This window comes from Eutrigla gurnardus (assembly GCF_963514095.1).
Source record: "Eutrigla gurnardus genome assembly, chromosome: 2".
Taxonomy (NCBI): Eukaryota; Metazoa; Chordata; class Actinopteri; order Perciformes; family Triglidae; genus Eutrigla; species Eutrigla gurnardus.
In genome coordinates, this window is record NC_139916.1 from 16,352,678 (window position 1) to 16,370,044 (window position 17,367).

At 41.8% G+C, this 17,367-nt stretch overlaps 1 protein-coding gene across 2 annotated transcripts in view; it reads right to left on the reverse strand.

Annotated features, from left to right (window-relative positions):
• The window catches only part of LOC311020521 (arf-GAP with coiled-coil, ANK repeat and PH domain-containing protein 3-like), a 54,764-nt gene that overhangs the window by 5,889 nt on the left and 31,508 nt on the right, over positions 1-17,367 (reverse strand). The window contains exons 3-23 of one of the 2 annotated variants that reach the window (XM_084020591.1): positions 16,172-16,291; positions 15,709-15,762; positions 12,215-12,273; positions 11,836-12,019; positions 11,661-11,705; positions 11,421-11,516; positions 10,852-10,926; positions 9,202-9,213; positions 5,098-5,210; positions 4,738-4,789; positions 4,150-4,250; positions 3,895-4,006; positions 3,571-3,794; positions 3,089-3,158; positions 2,820-2,914; positions 2,466-2,686; positions 2,270-2,362; positions 1,971-2,063; positions 1,210-1,433; positions 891-1,000; positions 357-467 (exon numbers count right to left, since the gene is read on the reverse strand). In XM_084020591.1, the coding sequence (XP_083876717.1) occupies positions 357-467; positions 891-1,000; positions 1,210-1,433; positions 1,971-2,063; positions 2,270-2,362; positions 2,466-2,686; positions 2,820-2,914; positions 3,089-3,158; positions 3,571-3,794; positions 3,895-4,006; positions 4,150-4,250; positions 4,738-4,789; positions 5,098-5,210; positions 9,202-9,213; positions 10,852-10,926; positions 11,421-11,516; positions 11,661-11,705; positions 11,836-12,019; positions 12,215-12,273; positions 15,709-15,762; positions 16,172-16,291 (2,264 nt within the window). Of the gene's footprint in view, positions 1-356; positions 468-890; positions 1,001-1,209; positions 1,434-1,970; positions 2,072-2,268; positions 2,363-2,465; positions 2,687-2,819; positions 2,915-3,088; positions 3,159-3,570; positions 3,795-3,894; positions 4,007-4,149; positions 4,251-4,737; positions 4,790-5,097; positions 5,211-9,201; positions 9,214-10,851; positions 10,927-11,420; positions 11,517-11,660; positions 11,706-11,835; positions 12,020-12,214; positions 12,274-15,708; positions 15,763-16,171; positions 16,292-17,367 lie in introns of both variants that reach the window. The other variant, XM_084020590.1, reaches the window with a different exon arrangement.

The window sequence follows — 17,367 nt, forward strand, 5'->3', positions numbered from 1 at the left end:
GCAGCGTTCATAATTGCAACATATTTCAATCCTATTGAAAAGGGCTTTCAATCACATTTTAATTGAGCGTTCCAGTAAAGGAAATAAGAAAAGAATTGTAGGGAAGATTCGTTTGTTTGTTGTCGCACATTCTAAGCCGTCTAATGTTTCCGTGTGTGTTATTGCTGAGATGGGATGTTAACGTCAATAGATTATCATATTTCCAATTTAGGCCCCCCTAAATTGGACTGCAGAATATTTATTGGTGTTGGGGTCAGCTACGTTTGCTAAGACAACCATGCATTCATGTTAATTAGGAACTTGCTCACAAATGTCTAAGAGGTATCTTTGGTCTAAGATGAGTTGGGATGACTCACAGGGTGACGATGTCTGCGTTGGCAGCCTGGACAGCGATGCTTAGGGGGTCATGACCCTGCTCATCCACCTCTGTCTGCGATGCTCCCCTCTTCAGGAACAGACACACTTGACTGTACAAAACGACAGAGGAGAGAATGTATGAATATATATTGATCTTGTTGACACCGTTTCAAGTTGATGTTTTACCGTATACCGTTTCATTTGCCTGTGTTTTCTTATATGCAGTGCATTGAGCCCTCAGGGCCACCGTACAAGACTCTACAACAATACACTACATTTAAAGAGAGCCGCTTTGAAGAGGTTTTATTTGTTATCTCTTTACTCCAACGAAGATTTCCACCTCTGCTATGGATAGTTTCAGTTAGAAGCTTGTAGCAAAACAATTACAACATACACCTGTGTGATTTTAATGAATACTTTTGAAAGGTCATGCAAACACCTGGATGACAGCCTGGAATGTGAACCAGGAGCCACAAACGAGTGGAAGCAGCCCACACGCAACAGCTTCCTCCTTCATTGCAGGCATTCCTTACCCAGTGTGTCCGAGGTATGTGGCGTGGTGCAGCGGGCCTCTGCCTCTCATGTCCCTCTGGTTCACATCGGCTCCGTTCTGTAGCAGGAACTCACAAGCTATCAGAGAGCCCTGGTAGAGAGAAAGCCAGGGTTGTTTGGATCAGTGAAGCCATTTTTAGCGTCTCTCGGTTTGGAAAGCATTTAAACGTTTAAACTCTGTCCTCAAGTGATTCGTGCAGCTATTATATTCAGGGTGGAGATTTAATTCACTTATGGGTGTTTTAATGATTGCATAAGCCCTGGGTCCGGCACCCTTAGGCTGAACAAACAGTCTCTCACCCCAACCACGGCCTGGATGAGCGGCGTCTTGCCTTCCTCTTCCTCACTCGCAGCGTGTACGTCCGCACCATGCGCCAGTGCCTCTGCCATGAGAGGCATGTTGTGTAGACGGGAGGACCGGTGGAGGAGTGCACCGGGGTGGAGCTCCCTCGGGTCTTCGGGGTCTGAAGACACTTCCTGTTCGATCTCCACCTCACCACTAGAGGACTCCTCTGACTCCTCCTCTGAGGGTACGCAAGTTCACAGGGTGATGGGAATGATGGAAAGAAAGAGGAACCGTGTAAAACAAACATTTAACACAGTTTCATTTTTTGGGGTGATAACAGCTCCTTTCCTGTCAATATACAATGCTTTTTTTGTATAATCAAATACAAATTGCTAGATCTTGACATATGATAACAACATTTAGCTTTATTTCTGGTTTCTTTCATTTCTTTGAGAGAATTTTTTGTCTTGCATTCTTTCAGCAATCCTATTTTTTTTCTGTCCCCAAATGAGAGTCTGTGCACGCTTTGAAAGACGTCTCAGTGGACGAGAGAATACTTCAGGCTATTTGGATCTTTTGAATACTTTGGATAAGACAACACATCCATGTCTTCTTAAAGACATAGGGCAGAAGTTACATAATACAAGTAAATGTACCAAAAAGTAATCCCATCGCTGCTACATTGCACCTTGATGGGAGGAAATGGGAACTTTTCCTTTAAGGTTTAACGCTTTTAGGTTTAACGCTTATTGACACAACACATAAACCCACATACCCTCTTCTGTGACGCTGCCCACCACCGAGCCGAATACCAGGATGTCTGTGCTGCCGTCAGTGCTTCCTCCAAGGCCGCTGTCGCTGCTAAGACCTGCAGGGCCAAGCATCGCCAAGCCACGGACACGTTAATCACCACACAGCACATACTGTTCTTCTCAGTCACACACACAACATGGCAGAAATTGTGAGGCGAATTATTCAACCATAGTGAGGGTCTCTTACCTGCATCTGAATAAAAATCTACAACGATCTTGCAAAGTGAATTGTGCCTGTATGTACTGACTGTAGTGGACTTACTGCGGGGACCAGAGCCTGTGTCAAAATAGGAAAATAGCGAATCCAGCTCATCTGGACAAAACAGGGAATCCCGGCGAAACTTTGCTGCAGCTGCTGCCAAAGGAGAAACGACCACAACAAACATGTCAGCCTGGGCTTCAGGGTGTATTAGTGGATTCATGTCAGGAGCCTTGTGCTACCACAGAGAAGTTAGTACCTGCTGAGAGATTTGCAGGGGAAGCGCTACCAGGCTCGTAGCGATGGTATTTCCTGCGGGCCTTGTTGGGGGCCCGAACAGAGCTGTTGTGCCGCCGGCACTTCTTCACTGTCCAGGGCCGGGACTTCCTTTCACCCTCCACCAATGCCTCGCTCCCGCTCATCTTCTTCAGGAAGCGTTTCTCCACGTACTTAGACTTGATCCAGGCCTCTTTCTCCTGTCTGGAGGTAGATGGTCACAAATGGATTTTTTAAATAATTGCAGACGTGAAATAATATTATGACTTTACTATATTACTTTTTGCTAAAACACCACTGTCCCTAGAAAACGCTCCTTCTGGAGTAAAAGACTGACCTCGAACTGGACGGTCCTGGTTTTTTCGCTCCCAGCTCCTCGCAGGCTCCCTCATAAATATGGTTGATCACAGTGTTCCCCAATTCACACATCAGCTTAACAAGAGAGAAGAAGGAAGGCAAAGATTGAATACACAGAGAAAAAAACGAGTAATTCAAATAGTTTTTGCAATGCAGCATGGAATGATTAATGCAACTCTGGTGGGGAAAAAAGCAAAGCAGAGATGAGAGTGATGAGAAGCTGTAGGAAAAAGTGTCGTGGAGACGCACCTTGAGTAATTCTGGCTCCCATGAGTCTAAAGTCAACGAACGCACTTTAGAGCAATGGACGCCTAAACTCCTGAAGGAAACAAGAAGAAAGAGATTATATAAAGAGTGTAAGGAGCGAACCACGAGATTTAGCACAGTTTACTCTTGCCCCATTTATCACAACTGCCTGAGGTAGCAACTTTTTCTGCATCTCTACACTTAAAAGAGTCTGAAAGTCTCAAGAGCTAAGCTAAAAACAGCCATGTCTAATTACTCAAACATCCACACTGGTTACTTTTAGCTTTGTCAGTTTCACATACTCATTTTGTTTAACTTAATTTAGTGGATATCTTTATAACTTCTGCGCTGCCTTTTCCATTCACAGCAGAGCTTTGACTGACACGAGCATATCAGGATAAAAATGTCACTTTGGCCGACTGTGACAAGTGAAGAGGAAGTCTTGGAAAGATGTTTAACTTCAAGCCCTTACTGTCCACAGTTACCTGTGGATCCCTGAGCATTCGATGCAGAGCAGCACTCCCAGGTTGATGGAGGCCCAGCAGGGAGCCGCTTGGCCGCAGTCACAGCATAGCTCGTTGCCCGGCAGGCTCTGTACCCTCTGGAGGAGGCTTTCCCCACCTCCGCGGACTCCCTTATCGGCCCTCTCTCTGGGCTCGCTGGCCGAGTCGATGCTGCTGGTGGAGGGCGAGGCTGTCCGGTCCAAACGCTGCGCAGACAGGTGGACGGGTCAGAGACAGAGGTCCTGAAGCTACGCAACTGCTAACATGCTACTGTGGGTGTATGTGCACATGGGTGCGTGTTTGTACCTCAATGTAATAATTGTCAGCGATGTCTTTGTAAGCCGATGCGATGCTTGCTTGGACTGCCTGGATCCAAGCCTGACGCAGCTTCTCAGACTCAGCCTGCATCATACAGCTCCTGCAGGTTTGTGCGAGGCCAGTTATGTAATACCTCATGCTACACTTGATATAGTCAATAATGTTACAACTAAATCTGAAACGTTAACATGACAGCAAATGATTTCAGAAAGTTTAAACTGGAGCCTGTTGGGACAAACTCACTTGGTGGGAGAAACCACCTCGAAGCAGAACCTCCTCTCATTGTCTTCACACGGTTTGACAGAGCACAGCCTGAGATCCTCCACCACCACCGTCAAAGAGTCCTGTCAACGGCAGAGCGGAGTGTCAATACAACCCATTTTACCAATTCAAGCTACAAAGCAGGTTAGCCTAACTTATGCATGTGCAATATACAGTACAGCATAACTGTCAACTTTATTTTTTGCAATAATAATATAATGTGCACTTCTATACTACTACCTTAATACTACAGGGTACCTCAACAGCAAATACACAAACGGACCATATAGTGTTGTTTATATGCATACATTGTACATACATAACTTATTGGTGTCACTTTTTTATAATCACATTTTTTGACTACTCGTGTGTGTATAGGTCTTGTCACATAACTATGTTTATAGGCTCTTTATCGATGAGCACATACATTGTCTTTTTTCGTAACTCTTATGCAGCTGTACAATTTCCTTCCGATTCTGAATCCATTAATGTGCAAACAATTGATAATTAGACCAATAACTCTTAACTGCCAAACACTGCAATAGTGTCATTTATAAAATAACACTGTACCTTGAGTTTCTTTTGGTAGACCAGCTGGCTGTTTTGTATAGAAAACCACCGCCTTGAGGAAGGGAAGAATGTATGAGGTTAGACAGTTTGTGAGAGAGAGACATGATCAATCCAATGTCTGCACACTGCAATTGGTCCTGGAATGGAAAAGCACTGTTAATTACAAAGGTGATGAATTAATCTATAAATGAGACACTTGGAATAAGTCATCCAATGCAAAAAAATCAGGGAGGATACATAGTTTAGAAAATCACTGAAGGCCCTTGACATTTGGGTAAAATGAATCAAATACTTTCCAAAAAAAAAGAAAAGAAAAATGGGCGACTTTTTCTCCTCACAATACATGGTGTTCTGTTTTACCTGTTCCAGGTCTTAAATGCATTGCTGGCCCTCTTGAAGAGGTAGCCCTCCATGACCACACCATTGGGTGCATCCACATTGAATTCCAACTTGGGGTCGTCATAAGAAAAGTCCTGTAGGGACAACACATGGTACAAGATCAATATTAGGGTATCACCTCCTCTATTCTGCACGATTTCATTTAAAAAAAAAAAGAGCCCAATGTACGGCCTAAAACCAGTTTTCATGATTAAGTTCCTTCTGCTCCTGCAAAAACAACACAAGTGTCATCATCAAAAACAACAGGTGTTGTCCTTTCAACACTATAACCTGTTTAACGACGGCTCGCTTTTCTTGTCAAGTGTGTCTGAAAACAATGCTACTATGATAATGTGTATTGAAACAGTTGCTGGGTTCAATGCAAAAATACTATGTCAGGTGACACTGTGGAGCAATGAGTGTAAAAGTCCACCTCATTATTACAAAGGGAAACAGAGACAGCGCCTTATCAGCACCACTTACAGTAGCTGTGCCGACACACTGCTACGGCAAAACAACTCCTCTGTCAACTTTTCTTTCTGAAATCTGCTCTATGTTCACTAATAAAGTGAACATAGAGCAACTCTTTATAAATTCACCTTTGAAGAATGAGGAGGCTAAAATCTGCACCTCTCCACCTGTTAGCTTAGAGCTGCTCTCTAATGTGTAATCCGTGTTGTCCATACAGAGTTAGATTTCCCAAGAAAAGCATTTAAAAACCAGATGCCACCTGCTCAGCCAGGTGGAAACCGAAAGGACACAGATTTAATTGAAAGCAAAGGTTAAGTTTCACTTTTGTTAAGGAGGCCTTTAGTTTGGGGCAAGGTGATAACAGGGCATACCACAAGCTGTGCACACAGGCAGACGACTACACACGCACACGCACGCACACACACACACACACACACACACACACACACACACACACACACACACACACACAAGCAATTATTAAGAAAAACGACAGCAATGTCCTCACCAGCGTATAGCCCAGCCTGCCAAATATCTTCATCCTAACCACACTGACATCCAACAGCATCTCAGGCTAGATACTAGCAGATTAAAACGTAACAATAAATAAATAAACTATATATCAGAGAGAAAGGAGCATCTCTACGGTGGCCCACAGGTTATGAAATTGGAGCAGCGGACGAACTGGCAGAAACACGCGCATCGAGTCCAGATGAGAGACTGGCAGCCAGCAGCGCTCGTGCCGTTCCTCTACTCACCCCGTAGCGTGGCTCTGGCGCGAGCGCTCATTATCATACAGCTGACGCGGAGTCCTCGCGCCCCGCTGACCCCTCCGCGGCTGCCAGAGATCAAACATTTCATTTTTTTACGTACCGCGGCCTCCTCCCCCGCCCACACCGCGATTTAAGGCTCCCCTCGAGCCATTCTGAAGCCCGGGGTTTTATCCACGTTTGGAGGAGTCGGCTTTCCATCTGTCTGCGCCTCTGAACGCCATTCCTGCTTAATCAAGCTGATGTTATTGCTCCCCAAACACCAGCCCGGAGTCTTCCCACCTTAAATCAGCCGGGGCCATGGAGGAGGATTGCAGCGCACACACACAAGTGTCAACGCAACGGCTGCAGAATGGCCTCGATCCACAACAGGGTCCAACAGAACACGTATCATTTCTTTATCTTAGACATGTCAAGCTACATGACTATGTCAGAGTTCATTTAATTGTGTTTTGTTGTTGTTTGTTTTTTCAAGGAATAAAGGCTATTATAAGGTGTGTCTGTTAGTTTGTCCAGATAGATAGATAGATAATAAACAACATACCAGACACACCTGTTCAATAATGCCACCCAACACAACACTGGCATAACACAGCCTTCATAAAAGTGATATAATAGTGATGATCAGGCATCTCTCTGGGATGCAGTCTGGGACCAGATGCCATGCTTTGACTTATTTATTTAGAATGTTTGGCTTTGTTCTAATTTAACAGTAAACTGACAGGAAATGTTGGGAGGGACCGAGGAAGATGTCCTTTTTAAATTGAAAATGTTGCGATGGTCTGTTTGAACCACTAGACCCCCCAGGATGTCCCTATAGCTGCCATGTATAAACACATTTGGTTTAAGAAATGTTTATTCTCCTTCAAGTTCCCTTACAGCACTTGTATAGGTTTCTTTTCTGTTTCTGTCCCTCTATGTTTACTTCTCTCTGACTTTAAAAACTTGTACAGCCAAATGCTGTAACAATGGAGGAGGAGAGCGCCGAGGCGACAGTCCCCCTGGGAGCCACAATGAAGTCCTGCGCACATAAAAGACCACTGTGAAAGAAGGAGGAGGAAGAGGGAGCATGTGAAATAGAAAGGAGGGGAGGGGGTTGTTGTGAAAGTAGCAGATTTACCAAAAACAGTAAAGTAAAAGGCAAGGTAAACACAAAAACACACAAAAAAGAAGAATATTTCTGAGAGGAAGTACAAGAGATAAAATCAAGTTCTCACGTCTGGCAAGATTATGGTCTTTGTTCCGTACGTGAGCATGTCACAGTGGATTTCCACTTTATTTTGGAAGAAATGTTGACGTATCAGGTACTTTTTCATTTCCCTGTCATCTGTCTTCCTCCCACTGAAACATAACATCCAGTTCAAATTCTTTTCTGAGTATGTCTACTGCAGTTACTTAACGGTCTATTTATTAAGGATGTCATTGTTCACAAACTCTTCTGTCATTTTCTCCTGAATCATTTCCTTCTTTTTCTTTCTTCCGGCTTTTCTGGAATTTTCTAATGCATTATCAGTGATTGGCTTCGATAATCGTCCAACCAGGCTCTGTGGAATATGCTTTCCCTCATAGTTTTTAGTCTGTGCAATTTGTAATATAAAAAGACAAATTCTCTGTTTGACCTAAACTTAGAACTAGGATATTGTAACAGCAATGTGCAAAATGTATGAAAAGTTACTATGAAAGAAGTGACAGTGATTTTATAGGACATCGTTTTTCTTAAAAAAAAAGAAAGAAATACACTCACATTAGCTCATAATTCTTCACATCTAGGTCATTTCCACTATAAATCAGAAGTGACTGCAGAGACACCCTCTCTCTTCTGCTATTTATTCTCTTTCACACTTAGTCTCTGTCTGGATCTTAAACTGATCTCCTCCTTTTTCAGCCAACGACGGTGCTCCACAATGCCATCTGTTGACTTTGGCTGGAACTGGCAGTGGGCGGAGGACAAAGTGGGTCTAGGTTGGCATCATGCAGAACATCAGAGAGCAGAGTCTTCTGCACTCAGATCATCTGACTTCTGCTTCTCTGGGCTTGTTTCATAAGATTAAAAACATTTAGAGTTTTATACTGACTGAAACAAGGACTGCCAGGATTTAACCATTCAAAATCAAATGTAGATATCTGGGGTATTATGGTTAGTTTTAAATAGTTTAACATCTAATATATAGCATTATAAGAGCTCTTGAGACAAAACTTAAATGGACATCTTAACTCATGATCACCACCTGATATTTAGCCCTGAATTATTCCTTACTGTATACTAGCAATTGTACAAAGAAGAATAAAATAAGAAGAATTTACATACACACATTCATGCTTTAAAAGAAGGGATTAGTCTATGCACACACACACACACACACACACACGGTCTGCAATACTATATACTATGCCTATTGATTCCTGCAACTGGAGCCACCATGTGATGACCATAAAACACACACACACGCGCGCGCGCACGCACGCACGCACACACACACACACACACACACACACACACACACACACACACACGCACACACACGCACGCACACACACACGCACGCACACACACGCACGCACACCAAACACTAAGTATAAACCATAGTTTCTGTTACGGTCTGTGTAGTGTAGATGTGTTATCAGGTTACAACTGAGCTCCAAGGAAACACACGTCATGGACAACACCAATCCTCATAAAAGAATCCAACATCACTGCCAATGATGGTCAGGTAAACAATGCGGGCCAGAAGTCATCTCCGAAACAAGATTGTCTTATCTGGATGTTTTGCACTGCTGCACAGGGCATGGCGTGAGGCTTATGGAATTTAGGGCGATTAGATAGAAATGAAAAACATGAACTCACCTGCATCAAGGTCTGGAGGAACCAAAGGGTCAGAGGAGAAGCAGATGAGGAGAGAGAAAAGAGAGAAACGTGTTAATACAAGATCACCCCTACTGACTGATTTTCACTAGATGAAGCCAAATATGTGATGATGACACATCAGGTCCAAGTCAGTGTCCAGAGGGTCTTTTCACATAAGTAGTAATTAGCTCGCCAGTTCAGAGTGTTCCTTAAACACTCGAGGAAATACTCATTAGAAAATCCCTGATTTATTTGAGCTAAAGCCTCTTCGACATGAAGTGCGTCTACCTTGTTGTTTAAGTACAGAAAAATAAAACATATTGGCATCACTTGGCTCTAGGTTTTCAGATTAAAGAGGAAGTGCTGCTGAAAGGCCATTAGTCTGGGCACAGAGTTGTGAGCAGCGTCTGGCCGGACGCCTCCACTTGGCAACTCAATCGATCAGAGGAAGGGCCAAGTCGGGCAGAAATACCGCCATGGTTTTGGCATCTCTTCAGGTAACAGATGGAAGGATTTTGTGCATTCGTTTGACTGTGGAGCAGCGTGAGGTTTAGAAGGAATTGTTTTTATTCAGCTGAGGGACCCATAAAATGAATACATCAAAGTTGTCTTTGTGGAAACCGACTTTAAACTGGAGAAAAACTGGTTCTGATTATTTTTGGAATCCTTTTTTCTGTGAATACAAAGAAGAAGAAAAGGAATAGGTGGCAGTTACAAAACAGATGATGCAAAAATAACTCCATGCTTCCATGGAAAGCTTTTTTTTAGGCATTTGATGTTAACATGAGATACCTTTTTGTTGTGGCAAGACCAGTTTTAGATTCCAGACAAAGATTTTATAACCCCAGACTTTTTATTGAGCTTTCTCTTCTGACTAGGAGGAACCTGTCACGCTAAGTGACTGAAACTTCATTTTCCATTACAAGCATGAAAAAACCACTGTGACACCTAGTCTTCTCAGAATCCAAGATGGTAAAAATATCATAAACAAAAATAATTAATATGCAAATAGTTGAGAATCTGCATTTAGGAAAAAACACATGCAGTGCCTATAAAAGCAATTATATACACACACACACACACACATATTTATATATTTATTAGGCCTGTTCGATTAATTGTAATAATAGTAATAGTAGTAATCGTGATTATGTAGTTAGGATGATGTTAAAAACGTGAAAATCGTAAAATCAATTTTTTCAAAAAGTTAAAGTTCTGCACTTTATTCATTCATTTTTGTTTAATGGACACACCTTAAGATACATGTGAAAGTGAGGTTTTTCTCTTAATCCCAAAGGGATTGGTTTTTTTTTGTTTACAAGTGTTTAATAAGAGCAAGGTTTGCACTCAAATCCCAATGGGGAAATTATTTGCAAAATGTTCAATAAAAAACAGCATATTTGAAATAATTTCTTTGCCTTTTGTCATTTCACAAAATAATCGTAATCGTAATCGAAAATCGGATTTTGAGAGAAGAAAATCTGGATTTTATTTTTGGGCAAAGTCGAACAGCCCTAATATATATATATATATATATATATATATATATATATATATATAAATACTACTGTGTAGCATAAAACAGGGCAGAATTGTAGGGCTAGACTGATGGGCAGACTTTCAGAGTGAAGATTTGTGTTGTTGCCTCACCCTCTGCTGGATGAGCGCGTGTTTGTGCTCCAGCTCCCTCTTCTCCATGGCCGAGTCGATCACCAGCTGATCCAGCTGCACAGATCATACGACAGCAGAATCAGTGAGGTGAGAGTTACCTTAGAAGTTGTCAATAAATAACAAATATATTATCTATTTATTGGCCAAATGCCTCTAAATTAGCAGAACGATAGAGAAAGTCCATAGGATGAAGACATTATACTTTTTTACAATACAGATAAAGATGTTTTTGATTGTTTTGCTTGATATTTCACTTTCCTATTACTAAACAAACCCTTATAAACTTATAAACTTATAAAGACATTTCAAAGCATCTAATAAAGAAAACAATACTCTACAAGCACACACAAGACTCCAACAGATACTAGACAATGAAAATGTTAATGAAAACCAGACTGCTCTGATCATTCCAGTATGCTTGTTGTTTGCCAATAGAGCTGCTGCTCATCAGGGACACCAAGTAAATACAGTAACAAAAACAAGTTGTGGTAATCTGCAAATGTATTTCCAGTCTGTGTGTGATTTTGGAATTATGCTGGTAGTCTCACCTGTGCAGCCAGTTTTTTCATGTAGGGGTCAATCTCATCCAAGATGTGAAAGCCTTGCTGGAACAGCGTGTACTGGGCGCGCATGAAGGACAGCATCTGCAGGCGACACATGGAGACAATGATGGCTACTTATCCGTTGCACGCCACGCATTACATTTTTCATTGACACATATAGACAAAACATCAGAAAACAAAACAATCAGACAGTAGAGGATATATATATATATCAGTGCTACTCACTGCATCCAGGATTTCAAACTTCTTCCTGGCCTGAAGCACATTAATCTGAAACAAAAAGGAAAATGTAGATTTTCTTCTCTGCATTGATGAGTATTGACTGTTCAGTGTCAGCGCCACCAACTGGACAGCACCAGTGATACAATCTGGAGTGTGTGTGTGTGTGCATCTGTGTCACCTGTAGTACGTAGTCTAGTGCCAGGTGCCTGAAGGCTTTGCGACTGAGGATGAGGGCCTGTGTGGCCTCTTCAGCCTCGTGCACCTTGTTCCTGGGTGCCTGGGCGTTCTTCACCTGGGCCAGCTCCATGTCCTCACGCACCCGGTCAAACTGCTTCTTGGTGTCCTTGAACTTACGCACATCCCTGAAGGAGGTGCGGTAAAACAGAGGCAAAGGGATTCACTTAAAATCATGTAGGTATTTCATTTGAAATGCATGGTTTGTGTTATTACTGGGCATTTTTAGGAAGGGGGAAATTGAAACAGTCACTTCATGCGCCAAGATGTCCATGTTCATCACAACACTAGTCTTTATTCATGATGCATAAACTTGTACTCACTCTTTAATGAAGGTGTGAAGCTGCTGCTTAATTGACCTCTGAGCCTGGTCGAACAATATCTGTGCAAAGAGAAGATGTGTGAAACATTTCATATTATAACACAAGCTACAGTGCAGCTCAACTACAGCGCTGGCTGTAAACGTGATGACTGGATTATGTCTGAAAACCTGTAGTTGCTATGCCTCGCCACAAGATGGCAATATTAGCCCTTCCACATGATTGTAGCAGATAGAGGCAGAGGAGAAAGGAAAGAGGTGAGGGCATACACACTAGGGCCATCACTCACTCAGCACTGCTGCTGCCTCAACAGATTTTTAGGATCCCAGAATACTCTTCCTGTGGGATTTCTACTCGTCCTTCAGCTCTCCCAACTATTTTTTGTGCATAGTGAGCAAATATTTTCTCTATCTAGACAAGGGTTTTTCTCTATTTCATCTTCTTCTGACCACACTCCAAAATATAATGAACACAGAATGGTTGCTGACTGTTGAGCGAACCTTCCATCTTAATTAAGGAAAAATACGTCTCACTGATTTGTGTCCATGAGCATCACGGACAGCATGAATACTTCATTGAATGCATGCACTGGATTAGATTGTGATTGTTTCATGGCCGCTTATACAATATATACAGCAATCACTAGCCTTGTGGATTAACCTTTCTATAGCAATCCCTAGTCAATAAACATACACATTGAGGCTTACAGACTGAGTGTGTGTGTGTGTGTGTGTGTGTGTGTGTGTGTGTGTGTGTGTATTCATCCATATAGCTTTCCTGCAGAGGTTGATAGTCTGGTTTCTTGCTTTAGATGGCGGTTGTTCACAAATGTACAATGCACTCATTGTTGGAATATAAATCACCTGCTGCTCCTCTTTAAATGGCTTTTTAAATGTTTGCCACAGTGTGGTTGAGTTTAAAGTCGGGCATCAGACACTCCTTTATACATGTCTTTGTAATTGCAGTCCCGGTTCACATCTATTACACATTACATTATTAAGGTTAGGAGACAAGAGGTATAGTTTAAATTTAGCAGGCCACAACTCATTCAACCAGTGTGTTGTATTAGCAAAGATCCTTCAACTATTTGTTTCTCCTTCTGATCCTTTCATGAGCAACAGTTTCCAGGTTTGTAAACTAGTATGTAAATATAAACAAAAAAATGTGTGCTGTGTAAAATGAAGGTTTGGTACTTTCCAGGGTGGTACAACTCTACCAGCTCCGCAGGACATCATTAAATCTCCCCCCAAAAAAATCTAAATCAGTTCCATCTGATTGACTTTGAACCCACATGTAAACTAATACGAACGTTCCACCCAAAACCTGCTCTGGATTTGTGGATGAACCAACCCAACCAACAGCATGTCAGTCCAGCACTAGTGCTACTGCAGAAGTCCCATCAGCCATCTCTCCTGTATCTATTTCTGGAGGAGAAATCCAGCAGCGTTTTGATGATGCAGGAAATATTACACCACAGCAGGGTAAGTTGTCCACAAATCTGTCCAAGCCCACTGTTATATCATCCTCTATCTGTTAATATCAAGGGTAGGTATGATATATGTTTGAAAGTACACACAATTACTATTCTTCTGCTTTATGGGAGGGAATTATTTTGCTGTTGAATGTCTTGTTTTGTGTCTGAGGAGAGCAGAGAAGGGTGGTCGAATATAGACACATTTCCATTCACTATGTCTACCTTGATGGTACAAGGAGGATGGATGGAGAGGTGATGGAGGGACCGAGGAAGAGGAACAGGTGGTGATAAAAAAAACAAAAAACAGCCAGTAGCCAAAAGCGGCATTTCCTAAATCAGTTGGGGTTTAACAGAATTGACCTTAATGGAGTGAAATAGTGTCAGTGAAGGAAAGAAGACAGTTCAAGAGTAATATATGAGAATCAACTTTTTTTTAACGTATTCAATGCTTGGGACGTGCTGCTCTATCTAACCACCTGATACACTATACCTTGAGGGCAGTGCTTGAATTTGTTTGATTTGTTTTTAGTCAAATGTAACAGACAGTATTGTAGCACAAGAGTGCATTTAGATAATGTAGCAGAAGCAGAGCAATGTCATTCTAAAAGGAACAAGGAGAAGATAAGAGTCTCTGACGAGGTCAAATCCCACTATATAGAGGTGAACAGGGGAAGATAAGAGTCTCTGATAAGCATCTGTCTTAAACCCGTATCAGCCGTAGTCTGCAGTGGTCACAGTCCGGCAGAGTGACACGGACACAGCCATACAACCTTTAGAAAGTTTAACTATTGATGGTCTCTGTTAGAAAACATGCAGGTCTGAGTGATGAAGTCCTATATAAGAGCTTTTCATTTCAAACTTCAGCAGAAATATGAGATTTATGAGACCAAGTGATGCCAGGACACAAAATCATTTTTAACTAATGTAAACTTTTATTTGTAGCGACTGTTGATTGTTGTTTCCTACGGCTGGGCGATATGAAGAAAATCAATACTGTGGACCAAATACCTCAATATCGATATTGCAAATACTTTACTGAAAGGCATCCCTTTAAAACCAAGAAAAAACAACACTTAAGCCATGTTACAATATCGAAAATCTAAGACAATATTCTCGTATGAAGATATTGATATAATATTGGTATTTGCCCAGCAGCCTTCACTTTCCCCCCGCTCACGTTCCTTCTCTCCCTCATGTTCCATGTTTCACAGGTACAAGTCCTACTTTCACCTTTTTGCTGAGTTTGTTGACACATTTTAAATTTGGGGTTTTCAAGTGAAACACAAATACATTGGATTCAATGGGTTGAAAACCTTTTAAACTTCCACGATGGGATTTTAAATACTTGCAGAGACTGATGGGCTAACAATGACAATCTTATTTTAATCTCTATTGCAAACCATTATTGTGTTAGAGCTGGTGTTTGGAAGTGACATTTGCGAGTACAATACACACACACACACACACACACACACACACACACACACACACACACACACATGCAGGCATGGACAGGTAGACAAAACCCCAAACTTTCACATAGTGCCTCATCATGAAGGTAATACAATGCGGTCACAGGACACCCGTGCGTGTTACTGTGAACGTGTACGACTTCCAACTACAATGACACCATTTCTCCTTAGAATTTACTTCAGAGTTCCCAGATTCCCAGAAAACACATTTCTTAATCACACTTAGTCATGAGGAGAGTCATATGAATAAAACCTGGATGTGTGTGAATATTTTTGCATTATAGTCTGCCAAAGCATGTGGTTTGAATCAGACACACACATGTGGACTGTGTGGACAGATTCACCATCAGAGTGAGGTCACAGTTAAATTGTGTGTGTGTGTGTGTGTGTGTGTGTGTGTGTGTGTGTGTGTGTGTGTGTGTGTGCGTGCGTGTGTGTGTGTGTGTGTTGCAACACTGGAACCAGGAGGGACTGGATGACTGGAAGACATGCCAAGAGGACCTGGGCGTGTTGAAACAACTCTAACACCAGTGTGCATGCGTGTGTCTTACCATGTGGTAGTTGACAATCTCCTGGAGGCTCTCCCCACACTTTTCAAGGCATTCCTGCAATTTTTGACGACACACACACAAATAATGTAAGCACACCGTTTTCCATATGAACATTAACTTCATAACTCATAATAAATTATATTAAATCCATTAAAAAAACTACAACTAGCTTAACATTGAATGGTTAGAGTCTAAATGATCCCATCTCTACTCCACCCAAAGCTACCAGGGTGACACACGTATACTGACAGGAAATCCAGTCCAAATGTTTTCCTGGAAGAAAAATATAAAGCAGGTTTCCGATGTCTCTGCTTCCAGCCATGTAAACCATCAGCATAAACATCTGTCTGCACGTGGTCACATCTGTCACGTTAAAAACAGCCCGATGACTCCATGTCTGGGCAATACTGTTTCTGCTCCTCGGCCAACGTGCAGATTTGAGGTCAGTTTGAAAGACGCTCACCGATATCACCTCCTCTTTCTTGCACTGCTGGGAGAGGTCCTTGATGCCGTTGACAAAGAGCTTGTTGGCGCTGACGTAGGCCCTCCCGGCCTCGATCATCCCGCTGCACAGCTTCACCAGCTAGTGGGGACGGAGACACATTAAACACTTTAAATACGCAACACAAGTCACATGTTTATACACAGTGCCATGCTAGGATATTAATAAATACAGCAGCGGTGTAGATAAAAAAAAATTATTAGAGGTCATATGAAGAATCCAAGAGGACGCCCACATTTTAATAATCCTCATCAAGGCCGGTACAGGCATTATTGAAGACAGACTATCTCAGATCTAATTGAAAACATAATATTTATATAGCAGTCTGCAAATTAAAAAAATTAATAAAGTGAATGGGGGCATGTAGCATTATAATATTGACAATACCTTCTATCATTACGACAGCAGACCAAAAACTCTGACTACAGCTGTGTCCAAAATGACTCTTTCCTTTATTCACCAGCAACAAATAAATTCAAGCAAAAACGTTTTGCACCATAACTGATGGAAATATATATATATATATATATATATATATATATATATATATATATATATATATAAAGCAATAAATGTTGATATCGCTGTCTTAATAACTCTGCACATGATAGTGCTGGATGAGAAGTTAAGATTATAGTTATTGAGACATTTCAGCCTTGTGGTGGCGCTAGAGGAAAAGTCAGAAGATCACCAAAGTCAGTGGCATTCATCATGTGGGAGCCATGACTGTATAACATTTCATGACCATCCCTGCATACAATATTGTTGAGAAATTCCATAACGCCACAAAAGTCAACCTCATGCTAATAGTTGAGATATTTCAGTCTGAGAATTTAGGCAGTTAAATAAATATGGTATATATATAATATAAAGTAGTGATTTTGAAGTGAAGAAGTAACCGTGAACATATTAATGTATAATAATATATAACCAGGTGCAGACAGTTGTCAGTGATGGTATGTACTGTTTAAAACGCCACATGAACCGTTAACCGCTGTGCTTCCCCACTTTACGGGTCATATGATAAGCTACTGTGTAGTACACTGTCATTACCACCACACCGATGCAGCTGCGTTTACTACGGGATGCAGAAGACGGGGTGCAGTAAAACCTCAAATTATCACATTTGGTGCACGAGTTCCCAAGGTTGTCGCCGT